The following is a 19,721-nucleotide window of genomic DNA, read 5'->3' as shown; positions in this document are numbered from 1 at the left end:
AGGTATAATTTGTGGAGGGGAAGGTGGACCCATTGCAACAATGAGATGTACAAGACATTATGTCGAAAACCAACTTTAACCTTGCCCATGTAATTGTAACCCCTCTGTACAGTATTTTCACAATTAAAAAAAAGAATTAAGGCAAAAAAATGTCTTGTTCACTAATTGAATGATATTAATTCTTGAGATTTAACAATTGGAACTAAATATTTTAAGTATATATTGATTTTAAAAATGAACAACATAGCTGGGCACCAGACGCTCACACCTGTAATCCTAGCTACTTAAGAGGCTGAGGTCTGAGGTCTGAGGATCGTGGTGCAAAGCCAGTTTCGGCAGGAAAGTCTGAGAGATTCTTATCTCCAATAAACCACTCAGAAAACCAGAAGTGGCCTTATGGCTCAAGTGGTAGAGCGCTAGCCTTGAGCTGAAGAGCTCAGGAACAGCACCCAGGGCCAGAGTTCAAGGCCCGTAGCCAACAAAAAACAAAATAAAACAACATAATAAACCAGAACATTCAATAATCAAAGAAGACAGTGCGGTTCATTTTGATAAAGAATTTAAGCCTAAGGGATGGGAAGGGGAAACAAAGGAGGAGACTACAATGCTTGATAAGAAATGTACTCATTATCTTGCGCATGTAATTGTAACCCCTCTGTACAGTATTTTCACAATAAAAAAAAGAATTTAAGCCTTTCATTCTGACCATAAGTTGTAAAAATATTATGCCTCAGGTGAATGCTTTTCTTAAGGTTATCCTAAATAAAATCTCATTCATTGAAGTGACTGCAATTAATTTAATTTATGAATAAATATAAACACTTTGACTAAAAAAAAAGAAAAACAAACTTTACAACTTTGGCTCCGGGGGAGGGGAGGAGAAACAAAGGAGGAGGCAACAATGCTTGATGATAAATGTACTCATTACCTTGCCCATTGTAACCCCTCTGTACAGTATTTTCACAATAAAAATAAATAAATAAAGCCTCCTAGCCCTTAATAATGTCTGATGAACTCCACACGCATACCTACTGGACCAAGTTATCATATCGCAATGTGCAATTAGCCCCTCTGTGAAATACTTCTTGTGTAGTCCACTATAGAGTTAAAGGTCCAATGCCTATGTGCATCTGATCATATGAAATAATATGCACCGAAATGAACTCCAGGAAATGGAAATGAGGGTTTTTTTTTCCTTTGTTGCTGTTTTTTGTCTTCTTTTCCTTTTGTCTTGTTTGCTTATTTATCTGTCTTTGGGTAGGTAAGAGGGAAAACAGAAATGGAGGGACAAAGGGTGAATGAATGCAGCAGTGGTACTCACTGGACACTATGTTGAAAATTAAATATACAACTTGGGGGTGGGGATGGGAGGGAAAAACTGGGAGAGAGTGAAGGAAGGGGTGACATTGTCCAAAAAGAAATGTACTTAATACCTGACTTATGTAACTGCAATCCCTCTGTATATTACCTTTATAGTAACAATTAAAAATGCAAAAAAAAATAAATTTAAAGCAAAATAGAAAAAAGTTACCCATTTTAAAATTGTTCTAAGAAACTTTGCTATTTGGGTTCATGTCTATTATCCTAAACTTCTCTTGGACCTTTGGGTTTTGTTGTTGGAGTTTTTTTTTTTTACTTAGTTTAGTTCTTATAGGAGTCTCCACACACAGTATCTACTTACAGGAGTTTCCCACCACTTACACAACAATCACAAATAAAACCCACCCAGTATCTGATCTTCCCACACAGTGACAGCCTCATATAGTCCCTGTCTTCTCTCAGATCAACTTCCCACTTCACCAGGTTTGTTAAACCTGTGATAGTAAGGATGGGTTTAAGAAATCTCATTTCTCCTCTTACACCATAAAAACCAAAGGTGGTGTAAAGATGATTTTTTTTTCTACACCAGTTGAATGTGCACTCTAGTGCATTCTCTTTGAAGCAAAGAACTCACTAACTTGATCCCCTCAGGCACTGATTTAGGAAGTGCAGGTTTTATCTACTGGTCTCCCCTAGTGATTCATCTTCTATATTCAGTGCCTCAATGGTAAGACTGTAAGCTTCCTCACAACCAAGAAACAACACTAAAGGACTGCATCAAGTGAGTCCTGGGATCATTTGATAAATCTCTGGAGGTTTATGGAATAGGTCAGGCAGACCCACAAGCTGATGCTACCTTCTCTTAAGAAGTGCTATCAAGTTACATAGCTGCCCTTTGTCTTCATGTCATAGAAATCCTTGTTTTTATTACCCAAGCCAAGTAAATTGCCCAGAGACATGAAAGCATGCTTGTTGTCTTGGACTAAAAAGCAACTTTCAAATGATAATAAAAGCAATGTTGCAGAGAATATTGCTGTACAGACACAAGGGACATTTTCTTTTTTGGGTTGGGGATAATCTGAAAACTTTTGCCAGATTGTGACATCACAAGAAGATTACAAAGTATAGCTCTTGGAAGTGAGCTGAAGAAACTGAGGAAGCCCTTCCTTCCTATTTTATTGGCCCCAAAGTCCTGTGAAGCAACAGCAAGCTTAAATATCTTCCATGTTATACCAACATCCCCTTCTTGCATTACAATCACCCAGGGGACGCATGGAGATCATAGTCTGAGGCTGGACATAAGTGGCTCAAGCCTGTAATCTTAGCTACTCAAGAGGCTGATATATGAAAGAAGATCATAGTTTGAGGCCAACCCTGGCAGAAAAGTCTACTGAGCTCCTCTCTAAAATAACCAACAAAAAGCAGGACTGGAGGTATTGCTCAAGCATTAGAGCACCAAAGAACAAGCAAGCCCATCAAGTAGAAGGCCTTGAGTTCAAACTAGTACTAGAGGAAAAGGCAGGGAAGGAAGATGGAGAGAAAGGAGTGGGTAAGCTATGAGGGGCCAGCTTTTTCTTCGACAAATCTATAAAGTGAATGTGCATGGTTGATAGTGGATGATGGTGGCCATGTGGGCAGAAAACAGCCTAGACTAGGATCCAGTATTCCTGGGGTTTACCGTCAGCATGTGAGCTTCTGTTTATTTTCTTTTTACAGGTTTACTTTGTCTCATCTGAGAAAGAGGACAATTTCCTCCAATCTGTGTGTGTGTGTGTGTGTGTGTGTGTATGTATGCGCGCGCGCACGTGGATGCTCTGCTACTAGAGCCTTGCACTCCCTCAGTTTTTTACCTCATTGTGGTGTTCTGTCATTTGACCCATACCTCTTGTTCAGCGTTTCTTTGGGTTAATAGCAGAGGAAGTTTGATAGTCTTCTCTGTCATGGTTGGCTTTGAATAGCAATCCTCAGATCTCAGTCTCAGCTAAGATTACAGGTGTGAACACCAGAACTAGGCTACGTACAAGCTTTTTTCTTATTGCCACCATGGTAAATATATACAGAGTGGATTCCATTAGTAGACTTTCTCGTGAGCACTTCAGTTTGTGGCTTGATTGACATATGAATGGTACCAGTCATGACTGGACAAGTCAGCCCACAGTCTATGTCGGGATCAGTGCTGTACAGTGGGGACCCTGCCTTCGCCCTGCACCATCTCCCCCCAAGTCCTACATGAGGTAGAGTTTTCCTTAACTGCTGAGCTATAAAAACAACACATTGGACAGAGAATAGAGACTGTGGAAGAAAGAACACTGAGAGTGCATGAAATCGCCAGGTATAATGACTCAGATCTGTAGTCCCAGCTACTTGGGAAGTAGAGATGGGAAGAATGGCCGTTTGAGGTCATACAGGGCATAAAGCTTGAAAGACACCATCTCAACCAGTAAGAATTTCTGAGAAACAGCGTGTGGTGGTACATGCACGTCATTGCAGTTGTGTAGGAAGGAGGCTGTGGGTAGGAGGATTACAGACTGAGGTGGGCCCCAAATACAACCATGAAGCCCATTCTGAAAAATTAAGAGGAAAAAAAAAAGGGAATGGAGGCTCAGGTAGTATACTGCCTTCCTACCAAAGCACAAAACCACGAGTTTAAGTCCAGTACTGCAAAAAAAAAAAAAAAGACCTGTGAAATGATCTGTCATAAACTGAAGTATTTCATAGAAGTTTTCTGTACTGGGGAGCTGGAGAGCTAAAATAACTAAAGCGTGAATGGAAGCACTGGCATTTAGGAAGTCTTCTGCCTTCCCTTGTTTCCATCCTCTGAAGCAAGTTTTCGCCAGAGCCTCCCTTAAAGGTACACTCAACCTACCCCAATCCAGAATATCAAAAACCACCCTCCATCTTTTTCTCATTGTCTTCCCTGGGGTTCTAGAAACTGCAAATATAAAACCATCCACCCCAAATCACAAACCAGGTCCTAAACCTACCTTTCCCCAGCCTGCAATGGCTGCTGCTGGTCCAGTGAGGAAAGAACCCCGATGAGGCTCTGAGCAGCTCTGAACCTCAGTGGCTTTGTTCAGATGCAAATGACCTTCCCTCCCGCCCCCCCTCCCCTCACCCCTCACTGGGCTTCAATCTGCATCAGCCAAGCACTTTTCAGGATCATACAGGTTGCACTGAAATTTTCTGTAAAATACCACTACTACTTCCTCTTTCTATGTCCTTAGTGCCCACTGATTTGGGTGTGGTAAATGTTAGGAAATTTGCCAAACTGCTAGCAATGGCCTCCTCATAGCCTTCCACAGTCAGTGGTTACTACCTTGTACCAGACTCCATTCAGAAGTCTTAACACAGAGATTACTTAAAGGCCTTTGAAGCCCCTGTTTCAGAATTTCCATATTTCCATGTCACCTTTGAGAGTTTTTAATATGGAAATTACACATTCTTCTAACTAGAAGCAAAGGGACATTCGCTTTGATCTTCACCCTGAAGCCTAATAGCAGTCTTGGAGGTGAAATGCATAAAAGTTTGGGGATCCCTAGCCCAAGACTGGGTCCATGTAGAGCTTCAACCCCAAATCCAATGTAAGTATTCCTGATGGACTTTTGCCCTGTTTGGATCTGATTTTGCCTATTTCAAGCTTTATACATGTCAAATTAGAAATTAATTTTTTAATGTTATTACTTTCTCATAAAAAATAAAGTCCAGCCGGGTGCCGGTGACTCATGCCTATAATCCTAGCTACTCTGGAGGCTGAGATCTGAGGATCACAGTTCAAAGCCAGCCCGGGCAGGAAAGTCCATGAGACTCTGATGTCCAATAAACCACTCAGAAAACTGGAAGTAGCACTGTGCTCAAGCTATTGAGCACACGCTTTGAGCTGAAGAGCTGAGGGATAGCGCCCAAGCCCAGAGTTCAAGCCTCATGAGCAACACAAATAAATAAATAAATAAAGTCCAAGTCTTTATTTTTATGAGGTAATCTAGATGTAAAAATTGCATCAAACATCAGAAAGAACAACAAAAATTTACCACAAAAAATTCTCAGTATCAGAGAATCTTTTTCTCATTCTTTCTCTCCTCCTCTCCTTTTTTTCTCCTCTCTCCTCTTTTCATTCTAGGATGGAAGAGAAGGAATGAGCAGGCACTAGGTCATCTCATCTATTTATACGTTAAATTTTCCTTATTTATCACCTGTGAGCCAAAGTTATATTTTTTTTCAGTTGTTTGAAGAGATCTCTTGATATGAGAACCACATAATATGGGCAGCACAATGGGAAAACCATCAGAGAAAATGACTCAGTATAACTTGGGACTTATGCTTGCTATCAGATCCTCAATCTCTCTCTTTCTCTCTCTCTGTCTCTGTCTCTATCTCTCTCTCTCCTTTAAACAGATAGAAAGGAATAACAGACACTTCCTTGCCCATCATCTCTGTGAGCCAAAATTGTTAGCACAGCCATGCATATATATAGACCTGGACAGGAAAGAGACATGCCCTATGCTACAAGATTCTATTCCTTTTGGAGGAAATAGAATCATAAAACCTAGATGATGCTGTTTTTGTTTTCTTTCCTTTTTGTTCTATTTGTTCATTTATCTACCTTTGGGAATGTTTAAGAGGGCACAGAAATGGAGGAGGAAAGGGTGAACAAATATGGTAATGGATTCATTAGACACTATGTTGAAAATGGGTGGGATGGGAGGGAAAAACTGGGAGAGTATGAAAGAAGAGGTGACATTGTCCAAAAAGAAATGTACTGTTTACCTGACTTCCGTAACTGTAACTCCTCTGTACTTCAGCTATATAATAACAACAAAAAATTTCAAACCTGGATGGTCCACACCCTGGAGCAGTGCTTCCAGGTTCTTATGGAGCCCTACCAAGGCCAGGCATATGCCTTGAGGGTGTAATGACCACTCTAGGACTTTCCACTAAAGGCCCTACACCAGCAATGGCAAGGAGGATCAAATGTAAAGACACCCCGCCCCCCCCCGTTCTCAGAAGCATAGGTGTATGACGTCCCACATCTGATTAGTCACTAGGTAGGTGTCAAACCATTTTGAGAGGGAAGGTATTAACATCATACTCTGTCATGACCCCATTCTATGAGGTAAAACTTCAAGTCTCACAGGATTTTTTTGTTTCTTAACCAGAACTGCTGGAGCACTTCTTGAGGTGTATTTCCACTTTGCTAATAAATTACTTCCTGGTATTTTCCTACTCTTGTGGTTCAACATCCCAATCTTAGATGTTGTGCCCAAAGAACCAAACAGCATGAAGGACACTTAACAATTGCCTTCCATTGTTTGAAGAAGGGAGTGGTGTATGTGGTATAAAGAAAAGACACCAATGTGAGTCCGAAGATGTAAGCTTCTGACTTAATTTGGTCACTGGCCAAATGTGTGATTCTGTGTGATTCTGGCAATTCTCCTCTATTCCCTTGTAAATGGGGCAAGAAAGAAAATCACCCAAAACTGTTTGGAGGATTTGAATCCAGAAGGAAAGAAAGGGCAAGGTGTTTCTTCTCTCAACTTCTCCTTGCATTAACATAAGCGACTTCTTCCACAATGACACCATGAGGCAGCTTTCCTTCCAAGATTCCTGCTCCTATTGGACTATGAAAACACTATGCCTTCTTCTCTTAACCCTAGAGGTGCTAACAGAGTCCTGCTATGCCTTTTCTCGGATGCCTCCCAACCCCTTTTGTCTTCCCCACATTGTGCCCAGTCTCTGTATGGTCTTCATTAAAGCCCATTAAAATGAAGCACAGTAGGTGAATCTATTTTCCTGGGACACTCTGATGCACACACTGGTTCTTCAAAATGACAGGAGTGAAGGGTCTTCTCACCTGCCAGGATTCATCTTGGGCAAGCAATGATGCTCCCTTACTTTCAACTCAACTCACCTTCTTCTCCCTCCCGGGCTATTGCTGTGTCTTCCTCCAGTGCTCCTGTGTCTTCCCTGGTCCAGTTTTCAATCTGCTTTCAGCATGCCTAGGCTCTGGAGTGATCCTAAGAAAACACAAGGCACGATTCTGCCTTAGTATTTTATTCATGCATAGTCTGTCCATCTAACACTACGCAGCAAGCTCAGAAGACCTGATTCAAGCCACCTCAATTGTGTGACAGGCAGCAGCTCCTCCACAACGCACAGGGGTCACCTCCCACCCTCCCCTGGACTCTTAAGTCCTCACCTTCTGCCCAAATGAGGACACGGAAATCTCTCGGAGTTCACATTATCCATTACATGAAATCAGGACAGATTTGTCATCCTGCATTCTCCCGCTAGCTCTTTCCATACTCCCCTCCATCCTGCAGGTGCCCAGATTTCCCAAAATGTAGAGCAAATTGAAGAAGGAGCAGAATCTAGAGTAGGTTAGTTAAACAACTTCCATGAGATTTGAATGTACCCACTGTGAATGTGGAGGTGGGTAACTGGGAGGCTCAATGACTGGACTGTTTTATGCATGGAGAATCTACTTTGCAATGCACGTTGAATATCTAGTCTTAATTACCATATCACTAGAACCAAGATCCAACCCAGATGTATTTCTCTAAGCCAGAACTACATGTAGTTCTGCCTCTCTTGAGAACCACCAGAATACACAAAGCTTAAGCAGATGTGCCAGAATGTGTACAGCACATTTCCTTGCTCATGATCTCCCCTCTTGTGGTTCAATTAAATATATCATTTTCCATGTCAAGGGAAAGAATCAGAACCGCAAAATAGTATCAGGCAAAACGGATTAGCTATAAATCCACTACCAGGGCCACATTTTGCCCGTCTTTCAGCGTAAGAGACTCTGTAGGAAGATTTCTGACCCTTGTCTCTCTGGTGTTCTATATTTATAAGATGTACACCAAATTTCTGGGATATCACCCAGTCTCTGAATCTTTGTACTATAGTACCTGTGTGTGCAGGGCAAGACTCTTATTTAAGCAACTTCCCAGTGAGAATCTCTATGACTTTAGCTTTATTCAAAGATCTCAGTTCATGCAGTTATATGTTTGTGGGAAAGAAAATCCGGACCATCCAAGGTTCTACCTAAACTCATAAAACTTGGTTTCAAGGCCAAATAAGTACCTATGATTTGAGCATAGATTTTCTGGCTCCAAGCTCAACACATTTTTATGACAGACTGAATAAACTCTATAATGGAGATGTAGAAAACAGGAGGAGGGTACAAAAGGAGGTGGTACAAAGGATAATTTGAAGAAGTACCCTAGTCGTAAGCATCTTCGCAGCAATATGGATGCAAGTTCATTGTAATTTGAAACCCTCCCATTTATAAAAACCCTGACTTTGTGTTACACCGTGCACTAAAACACTTCATAACTGACATAAGCATTGAATTACAGAATTATGATAAGGACTCATAATGGGCAGCATAGGACTCCATGTGCACGGGTGGTGTAACCAATCATACAGTTCCTTCTTATTATGGGAACATTCCCTCTTGGGTCACAATCCCATGGAGGAACCATCCCAAGATGATGCATAGCCAACATCTTCCAAGCCAAAGAGCCACCTGCTGTGCTGGAGATCATGCAGGGCCCCAGGTACTTTCAGGCCTGTCTCCCCCAGCCTCAGTGGCTATAACGAGACACCACAGACTGGGTGGCTCAACCACCAGAGATTTTATTTCTCACAGTTCTGGAGGCCAGAAGTCCAAGGTCAGCGAGGCAGCTCAGTCAGTGCTGGTGAGTGATTACTTTCTGTTCTCCAGAGGACCATATTTCCATCGCACCTCCAAATGACAGAAGGAGAGAAGTGAAGCAAACTTATTTGTTGAAGTAAGAAATATGGGAGTAAAGGGACCTTAATACACTGTTGGCAGAAAGAAGTATAACCACTCTGGAAATCAGTAAGGAGGTTGCATTAAAATATCAAGCTGGGCGCCGGTGGCTTATGCCTGTAATCCTAGCTACTCAGGAGGCTGAGATCTGAGGATCATAAATTAAAGACAGAACTACCATATGACCCTGATATACCACTCTTGGGCATCTATCTAAATGATGGTAAGTCAACTTATAGTCAAGATGTCTGTACATCCATGTTTATAGAACCATACTCTCACAAGAGCTAAAATGTGAGATCAACAAGTGAATGCATAAAGAAAACACAGTGTATATGCACAATAGATTGTTATTGAGCCATAAAAAGAATGAAATTATGTGTTTATGAAAATAGATGCAACTAGAGATTATTATACTGAGCAAAATAAAAGAGAGAATAAAAAGACAAGTCTTGAAAGTTCACTCTTATATGTGGAACCTAGTCCTTAGAAATGATGATATTCAAGACGGGCACCGGTGGCTCACGCCTGTAATCCCAGCTACTCAGGAGGCTGAGATCTGAGGATTACAGTTCAAAGCCAGCTGTCTGTGAGACTCTTACCTCCAATTAACCACTCAGAAAACTGGAAGTGGCGCTGTGATTATTCCAGTCAATTGATGCACAGGAAGATCCACTTACAGTAAATGAAGAACAATCCCTCAGTTCCAGAATTCTCCTACATTCAAATTATTAGTAGTATTAGCATTATCATTATTCAGTGTCTACTTCGCATGGACTCTTCACATTTTTTCTCTTTAATTCTTCCAACAGCTGGAGAGCAGATTAATCATTATTTGTCCCCTATTTAATAGATAAGAAAACTCAGACTAAGAGAAACTAAGTGACTTGACTTACCTCAAAATGGAGGAAATGAACTTTCCTGTGCCATTCCTATTTTCTGTCATTTTCCCAGACCTCCAAATTTAGAAAAGAGGAAGCAGAGGCTTCCTTAACCATTTGTCGCATAATCACAAACACTCTCTGAGAAAGGAAAAGGAAGAATAAAGTCTAGAAAGAAGAGCAGTGAGAGTCTAATGGTCCTTGAAAGAATAGCCAGTGGGAAGTCTGGATGAGAGCTATCCCGAGGCGAGCTAACTGAACCACCAGCCACCACACACAGAACTGGGCTATTTCAATAGGTAAGCTCTAGGTTTGCCTCATTTCTTTGGGGGGAGATTTTGTGCTTTTCAACAGAAAGCCAGGAAACTAGATTCTCACCCCGTCTCTGCTGCTGAGCTGGAGTGAGTCGAGTGAGTCATTTTCCCTTTCTGGCCTCAGTTTCCTTACTTGCCAAATAAGAAAACTGGTTGCAAGAGTTAGACTTACCTCAAGATACGAAGTAAGGATTTCCTACAACACTCTTCATTTCCCTGGTAGGCCACTCAGTCTGACATGAAGTAAACAGTGAGCAAATATTGTGCCGTTGGGTGGAATGCGGTATTAGGACACCATTTATCTATTCTAAGTCTGCATCATAGAAAATTACCATGTGCAGAAATGGAGGGACAAAGGGTGAGCAAACGCAGCAGTGGAACTCACTGGACGCTATGTTGAGAATGAACAATACAATTTGTGAATGGGGATGGGAAGGAAAAACTGAGGGAGAGCAAGGGAAGGGGTGATACTGTCCAAAAAGAAATGCACTCTTTACCTGACTTATGTAACTGCCACCCCTCTGTACATCACCTTTATAACAGCAAAAGAAAAGAACAAGGAAATTGCCATGTGCAAAGCTGTTGGCTTCCATGCAACCGCTTGTCCCTGCAGTGGTGATTGCAGGACTGTCTGGAGAGGTTGTGGGATACTCCAGGCTTGTCTTCACCTGTTGGGGAAGAAGGACTAACCATTTTCTCTACTGCGCTTGCAGTAGAGACATCTTAAAAAAAACTTAAAGACTCTTGACTATACAGAATTTATGCTTAAAATAGCAAACGTATCAACATTTAAGTAGCATGGCTTGAAATCCAGTGAATCTGCTTCTGCATGCAATTCTTAGGAAATAATTGAATGAATAACCAGTATAAAAGTGCAAAAGTCTTATTGTTTATTTTTCATGGTGGGTAGAAAGAAATAAAGTAGTTATAAGCCTGTGACTCATTAAATGAAACCAGAAATGAATCCAGAAATTATTTGAATACACCACTTTTTTAATATGCCACTTGTTAAAAAAATGGCAAAATGTAATTCACAGAATTCTAGCATTTTAAATGTTTGGTTCAATGGCTTAAGTATATTTATGTTGTTGTGCAACACCATTATCACTATCCAACTTTGGAATGTCGTCATTTTTCCAAAGTAAAACTCTACATTTAGAAGCTCTTCGTTTCCCTTTCCCTCCAGCCAACAGCAACCACCTTCTTTCTACCAGTTTCTATGAAACTGAGCTTCAGGTGACTCATATAAGTAGAAACATATGCAAATATCAGAATTTACCATTTGGAATTTATATTTAGCACTAGGGGCTGTCTCATCTATATTAGTTAGTCAAAGACAATAAATAGTCAATAAAGAAAGGATAAAGACGGTCAATAATGTTAAAATAAAAATGGGATGAATAGAATGACCATTATTTACATGGAGTTATCAATGCACATGAGCATACATGAAAAGGACAGAAAAAGTGGAGAAAAAAGAATATAAAAGATATGTAACAACAGTTATTTTATGGTAGTTGTGAAGGGCTGAGGAGTTTTTTGTTTTATCCTCATTTTATTTCCTTGGGTTGCAGCTGTCTTTTCTGCCCTTTTAAACCAAATAAGCAATGAAAAAACATGCTGTGAGTCAGGTTGTAGGTAGGCTACAGGGTGGCCAGTAGGCTTCCAGGTCCTAACACAGGGCTAGAATCTAACACGCCATGTTGTCAATGCATATGAGACCTGAAAAATACAACAAGCAATCCAGAACTAGGGAAGCTGCTTAAGAAGGGCAGTAAGGAGTCAAGTTGACATGTTTGAGCCCTAGTGGTAAAGATGCAAACTCACGAGCAGCAGTCAGTGCTTCAGGACCATTGGACTCCCATCCAAGTGTGCGTCTACATCTCTTCCACTAGTCACAGGATTCTACCTGTCCTTTTCAAGCCCTGTATGTTATGCATCCCATCCGAGAGCCTGGAGTTAATCCCCTAATACTAAAACATTGAGAGGAAGTGTCCAAAAACAGAACTGGGGCACCAGCAGATGATCACAAGCCCATAACCAAATGATGGCCTTCAGGAGGAAGAAGGTTGTGTTGCCTTCCAGCAAGCTCTGTGTTGACACTACAGGGGCCCAAGTTCTAAGCTGGTGGACAGCAGACCACTTACTCCTTCCATCTACAGTGCAGCTGCCAAGATATGAAGGAAGGAAAGGGAGAAGGAAGGCTCAATGTATAGAGAAAAAATCAGGAGCCAGACCCAATTCAGACACTTGCCAGATATGCAAATACAGCCTAATAATGATATTTGCTTTCATGTAGTATACACATTCTACATGCCAGGGTGCTTCTGGTGATTGTTTTATTGAACAAAAACCACTGAACTTATGTATAAAATGAATTTAATAACACTACATTGCAGGATTGTTATAAGGATGAGAATTACAATGGTCTACTGTCTAGGATTCAGAAACAGTTAAATAAATGTTCATATTGAACATTACCACACCAATAGAAGCAAAGGGAAATATTCTGGAAAGAATGTAGTCTCTCTATTTACCCAATTTTCTAATGGTAACAAAACAAACACTGGAATAAAGAAGTGGGCTGTGCAGATACAGCATAAAAATGAAGTCCTGAGAGATGCAGTATGGGAATGCACTGCAGGTGAAGAGGGGCTGGAGAGGGGGGACAGGAAGTAGAAAGTGGAGGCTGCAGGATGGAGAGGGAGGCAGATCTGTTCCCAGTTCTGTGGGAATTGTCCACTTTCCAATTGCCGAGTTGCTCCAAATGTTTGCAGTATTCTCCCAACGGCATTCTTCATGTTGACAATGGAGGGACTGTGCCAAGCGTGCTACCTTTCCAGGGCTGTACATTTGCTTTTGTTCCTAAAGGATAGGCCACCCCTCAGCTCTGCTCCTGGGAGGAAGCTCCAAACCTTGGCAACTGACCCTGTTCACTGCCTCTTTCAGCGTGGTGAGCATTATGTGGCTATCGCCCAACCCTAAGGGTGCTCCTGACAGCTTCCCTCCAAAGGTTAGCGTTAAAACCCAAAGAGAGAAGGCTGTACACAATTACCACAAAGAGAAGGACCTACAGAACAGTCAACAGCATGAAGCCACGGTTCTTGGGGTAAGTCCATCTCCTTATAACAAGAACATGGAGGAAATACGCTGTGAATGTGTCATGACCATCCATCTTCAGTGCTTCTGGGAAAATCTTTCACTTATTTCCAGCTGACTCCAGACTAACCGAGATAGGAAATGGAGCTTTCTAAGAAGACACTCTCAGACCTCAGGCCTTTCTGTAAACTAGAGCCACTAAGTTCTTTTCCATCAGAATGCTAAGCAAGTAACAAATCAGTGTCTTCTAAGTTCACTTTGGTAGAGATTTTCAATGGAACCATATGCTTTTATTCAGTATGATTAAATCAGATCCTTTTCTTTTGTTCTGTGAACTTGTTTTTTTTTCAAATATTTGAGATGATAGACTCTAACTTAATCTCACTATACCTTTTTTTCTCCTTGTCTATGTGATTAAGGACAAGACAACAAGTAGCCTTATACTGCCATCCATTCTGGACACTCCCAATTAAGACCCAACTCCTACTCATTCCCACCTTTGAAAACTTTCCTACTCCTGCCTTCCGAATAATCTCAATCCCTCAACTTGTTTTTTTCCAAAGATCTCAATCTACGGTCAGAAGAGAATCTGTGTTCTGAGGGCAAGCTCTCACCCTAATCATAGAAATGAAGTCAACATCATCTTTGCTTCTCGAGATACCTGGAGATCCATCTCTCAGTGTATCTCCTATGCCCTGAATTTTGCCTCTTAAAAACCTTTGTGCGCTACTTATTAATTCATCCTCATATGTCATCAGCCACGTTGCATTCTAAACCTTGGCCCCTAAATCATCATCATCATCATCATTCCCTCTAGCAGAGTTTCACCAGAAGTCATACTGTTTCAATATTCATGTAAGTGATATGGCCACTGTCATGTTCCATCAGTTCCCGGACTTCCTTCTCCCCATGTATGTTTATTCGTCCTCAGATGCACATTCCTTAGGTCACATCCTAAACCTTATCAACAGCAGAAAACCTATTATTTCTCTATGTTTCCAGCACCCCACACTGCAAACACCACCTCCAAGCTCTCTCAGATAGCTCACCATGACTCTCTATTGACTTTCTTTAATCTCAGCCAAGCAGTATCAATAATATCTCTTTGTCATAGAACCTGACCTCTCTATAGGCTCATTTTCTTCTTTACCCTGTCGAGGTCCCATAATTCGCTCTTTCATGAACTCTCTGGTCCTCCGTCTCTGCTCCTCCAATAGCACACTCTGCAGGCAAACTGAATTTTAATTTAATTCTAATTATCTGCCCATTTTCCTGCTCCATATCTCAGTCTAGTAAGATACACACACACACACACACACACACACACACACACACACACACAGCCATAAGATTTATGGCCATCAACTCAACTGGATTGTTACTGCTACCTAAAAGGGACATGCGTTCTTTCATTCACTCCCCGACCACTCCAGAAAAACACTTCATGCCTCTAATCTGTAATAAATCTTCCTCGCTCTCATTTTCCATTGAATACATTTCATACAACACTAAAAAACCTGAAGCAATTTTGACAGAATTCTACATCATGCCCAGTTTGCCCACATTTGTGCCCATGAATTCTCTCCTCTCCATTACTAAGAAGAGAATGTCCATCACTGAATGTTGACTCTCCCTCCATTTGTGCACAAGATCTCATCTCAGATAACTTGTTCCAACAATACTGCCTACTCTCCCTGCCATTTTTGATGAATTCTATGAGCACAGAAGCTTAATATAACTTATCCCATTGAGAAAAATAATATTTTTAATTTCATGCATCTTCCAGCTATTTGTCACTAGTTATCTTCATAGCAGCATTCATTTGAAGAGTACCTGTCAATGTTTCTAATTTCTCTTGAATAATAGTCTTTCTTGGGCTAATAATAATAATATTCTTTTCTTGAATTATCAAGTAGCATTTGCTGTCTTAGTTACACATTAATAAACTATTAACTATTTTGTCTATGTATGTCATCTTTCAATAGCTATGTGCTTTAAGCAGTGATTAAAAGATGAGCTCTCATTTAAATAAGGCTAAAACTCCCAGTCTTCCAGTTAGCATTTGTGCAGATTTATAATATCTTAACTCTAATTTTCTTTGTTTGTTAAAAAAGGTAAGATTAATAATGTGTAGAATGTAGGTTTTTTAACAAATATACATTATTACTACAATTAGAATGATGAAAATGAATATTATTAAAAACCATGAGCTTGGCACAAGTGGCTCACTCTTATATTCGAGCTACTCAAGAAACTGAGTTTGAGGATGGCAGTTCAAAGCCAGCCCAGGCAAGAAAGCCCATGAAATTTTTATCTCCAATTAACTACACACACACACACACACACACACACACACACACACACACGCCAGAAGTGGACCTATGGCCCAAGTGGTATTTAACTAGCCTTGAGCCAAAGAAGCTCAGGGACAGAGCTCAGGCCCTGAGTTCAAGTCTTAGGACAAGCACATTTTATTCTTTTTTTTTTTTTGGTCGGTCATGGGACCTGAACTCTGGGCCTGGGCACTGTCCCTGAGCTCTTCAGTTCAAGGCTAGCGCTCCACCACTTGGCCACAGCACCACTTCCAGCTTTTTTTGTTTATGTGGTACTGAGGAATCAAATCCAGGGCTTCATGCATACAAGGCAAGCACTTTATCACTTTACCACAGCCACTTACCAGCCCATTTTTTAAAACTAAATGAATAAAGGTGAATGACAACAACTGAAACTTGTTGTTCTGTTTGATGTCGATTGAAACTAATACCCTCATTCATGTAAGTTTGTTCTCTATAGTCACATAACTGGACCATTGTACAGATAACTTTTCTCCAACTCCTTTTAAAAAAAAGATTTTTGGGGGCTGGGAAGGTGGCTCAGTGGTAGAGCACTTGCCTTCCATGCATGAGGCCCTGGGTTCGATTCCTCAGTACCACGTAAGCAAAAGGAAAAAAGCAAGAAGTGGCACTGTGGCTCAAGTGGTAGAGCGCTAGCCTTGAGCTGAAGAGCTGAGGGACAGTGCCCAGGCCCAGAGTTCAGGTCCCACGACTGGACCCTCCCCCCCAAAAAAAAAAGATTTTTGGCAAATACCAGTTATAAATTAAAATACATGTATGGTCATTACCTAATTTGCTAATTTAATCATCCTTTCAGAGATTAAGTTCTATATACTTCCTTTTACGAGAAATTATATAACTTTTCTCCTTAACTTATGTATAATTTAGCTTACAACTATATCTAGCTTAACTCCTTGTGGATATTTCCTTTTCAATATGACATTTTTCCTAATCAGTTATGAAATAATCTTGTTTGGTACTCTTTACAATTCACAATATGTATCTGAGTAATCCCTTTCACTAGAATTGTGTTCCAGAATCTTCCCTCTGGTCCTCTGTAGGTGATCCAAATCTGGTGCTGCCTGATGATTTCAGGTTTGGGAGCCATTTGGGTTTCAACCTCCTGCTCCTTCCACTTCGACCCAGAAGCTTTCACCATGTTGGTATCTGGGTACCCATTTATCGGAGCCTTGTGTGTCAGTAGCGTGGGATCTTAAAGGACAACATGCTTTCATAAAGCTAACTGGGAACTTAGTCCTGGGAGACTCAGTCTTCAAGAGGAGGGGAGAGAGGAGGCCAAGGCCTCAAGCTTTCCTCTGTTATCTGCTCTTCCACAAGAGCAGCAGAGAGACTTAATCTGCCCTCCTGCTGAGTAAGGATCTCAGAAAGAGATTGAAGAGGACAAAAAGCAAGAAGGGAAGTCAATGCATGGGGTATATCAGAGCAGCACTTCTGAGCTGGCATTATTGCTACCTGATGGAAAATAGAAGATCTTTTGCTTCCTTTTTGGGGACTTTCATGAGCCCATTGTCAGGCAGAGAGCAAGACGGCCATGTTTAAACAATCAAGTGAGACTCCTAGTGGCTACCACAGTTTGCAGACATTTACATTAGCACCAATAAAACTCAGGGAAGTAGAGCCATTCTTGCTGTGTGTTGAGTGTCAGTCCTGAACCCTAAAGCTCTTTCTTGCTTCCTGCCATCTAACAGATCATGAAAAGGACTAAGTGCATATTTTGCATGAATAGTAAGGAAAAACTTCCACTGGGATCATTTCTTCCCCCAATAACATCCTGAACAAAAGGGAAAAAGGCACATATTCTAGGCTGGTTAATGTTTTTTCAGTACCTATGTGGGCACAAATTATGCAACCATACAAGGTCTTGCTCTGTCCCCTATAGAATAAATGATTTCTCTGAAGCACTAGTTGAGACACTCACGTTTCCTTAGGAAAGCTAGTGTTAGTTCATGCTGGATCTTCTTTGTGACTATCCAGTACCCAAAGAACGAACTTAACCAATGGTTCAGCTTCTCAGAATATCTTACTTCTAACATCAGGATCTTTGATTCCACTAGGATCAAACACTGGCTTCGGGGGCTAATGATGAAAATTTAACATCTGAGCTAGTTTCTAATTCCCCCAACTTAAAGTCTTAGGCCACCCACACAAGAGCTTCATGCCCATACATTTCTGCACCTTGCCTCAATCCTGAATGCTTCTGTTCACTGCCTCATCTATCCCTTTCGAGCCACTGGTCTGCCTCAATTGCCTCTCTTTCAACCTTGGATTCTGAATAACTTTTGTCTTTCTCCAGGGCTCCTCAGTTCCTCATGCTTTCTAATAAAATAAAGCTAATCCTTCTGAGCATCCGCCTATTCTTCAAAGTCAATATAAACCTTCATCTATGTGAATTCATGCCATTTCTGTAGTGGCATTTCCCTAATTTTTTCCAATATTACTTTTTTTTTTTTGCTTAATGATTGAAAGTATCATAAAACTTCATCCTTCAAGACAACTGAATTGGCCATTCTTCTCTTTCCTGAGCAGTTTGCAACTAGTGGATCTCTCTCAATTATCTGTGGAAAAATATCAACCAAGCCTTTTGTAAGTATGCATACCATCAGATTACAGCTAGTGTGAATTCTGGTTCCAAATATCCATGTTTAGCATTTAGAGAAATGACACTCAGAAGAGATTAGAGTGCCTAAGTTCTTCTGGTTGGCCAATTGGCAGAACCAAAACTGGAGTCCGTTTGCCCTTTGTGTATGCAAGCTAGTCAGGAAACCACTTCTGAGACCAGCCTGCTCATTTTCTACATTTTGTAAATGAAAAAATGGCATCCTAGAGTAGAAAATAACTTCCTCCAACATAAAGTCAGTAGTTCATACTGACGGCAATCTGTCAATAATAAAGAAGTCCAAGTGTCCTGACCCCCTACCCAATGATACGAATTCTTTAAAACCTACTCCTTAGCTGGGCCCTGGTGACTCATGCCTATAATCCTAGCTGCTCAGGAGGGTGAGATCTGAGATCTGAGAATCAGGGTTTGAAAATCTGTAAGATTCATCTCCAATTAACCACCAAAATGGCCAGAACTGGAGTTGTAGCTCCAGAGGTGGAGTGCTAACTTTGAGTAAAAGAGCACCCAGGAGCAGCACGTGTGTGCCGTGCACACGCATGCACGCGTGCACACACACACACACACACACACACCTCCTCCTCTTACTTCTGAGTTTTACTACAACTTCAATCAGGGGCACTTGCCAGTCTTTGCCACCCATGTGTCTTCATCCATGGCTAGCCAGACCCTGTGTCTTCCAGAGTCAGAATAGAATTTCCCTTAAGCCATTTTTGCAAGTGTGTGGCAGATAAACAGGAAAGGCTGCTAAGGAACAAAACCTGTAGCTGCTTCTTCCTACCATGTCTCCAAGGTTTGTGAGCAAACTGGCTATTGTTTGTGAGTGGGAAGGAGAAAAGCACAGGGATTAAGTCCACACATCTCTACCAATCATTTTGCTACTGAGGGAAACTGAAGGTGTATGTTTATCATTTTGAATAACCACTACTTATCAACTGAAGGTCAACTGCATGCCATTTGTTGAAGGTTATATGAATTCAGTAGGGCCAATCATCCTCTGAAGCATGCGACTTCTCTTGTTTATGTCTGCCTATCTCTAAACCTCCTCCTCCACGTAAGGTAACCTCAAATACTGGGTTTTCCAGAGAGGACTAAAGAGATATTGCCAGAGATTTTGAAATCAAGATAGTTCTTGGCAGTGGCCTGAGTGCACCGACTCTGAGTTCAGTACTATACAGAGAGTCAGCTGAGAGAGGCCAGAAGCCCTTCTCCCTAAGAAGAGTTATTAATGTGCTTTCTTACTGGACAAGCATTGATAATTATATCCCATGGTGGACTATATAGTGAAGAGGGATAAAAGATGAATGAGATATAATCCCTGTCCACTAGGAAAACACACTA

General features: G+C 41.1%; 1 protein-coding gene across 1 annotated transcript in view; it reads right to left on the bottom strand.

Annotated features, from left to right (window-relative positions):
* LOC105995293 (membrane-spanning 4-domains subfamily A member 4A-like) overlaps nt 1-19,023 on the bottom strand; it is a 33,579-nt gene extending 14,556 nt beyond the window's left edge. The window contains exons 1-2 of the mRNA XM_013029002.1: nt 18,969-19,023; nt 16,764-16,954 (exon numbers count right to left, since the gene is read on the bottom strand). Of these exons, the coding sequence (XP_012884456.1) occupies nt 16,764-16,954; nt 18,969-19,023 (246 nt within the window). The remainder of the gene's footprint in view (nt 1-16,763; nt 16,955-18,968) is intronic.
* Nucleotides 19,024-19,721: the final 698 nt, after the last annotated feature.

The sequence above is a fragment of the Dipodomys ordii genome, unplaced genomic scaffold, assembly GCF_000151885.1.
Source record: "Dipodomys ordii isolate 6190 unplaced genomic scaffold, Dord_2.0 Scaffold117, whole genome shotgun sequence".
NCBI lineage: Eukaryota > Metazoa > Chordata > Mammalia > Rodentia > Heteromyidae > Dipodomys > Dipodomys ordii.
This window is presented reverse-complemented; position numbering and strand designations above follow the sequence as displayed.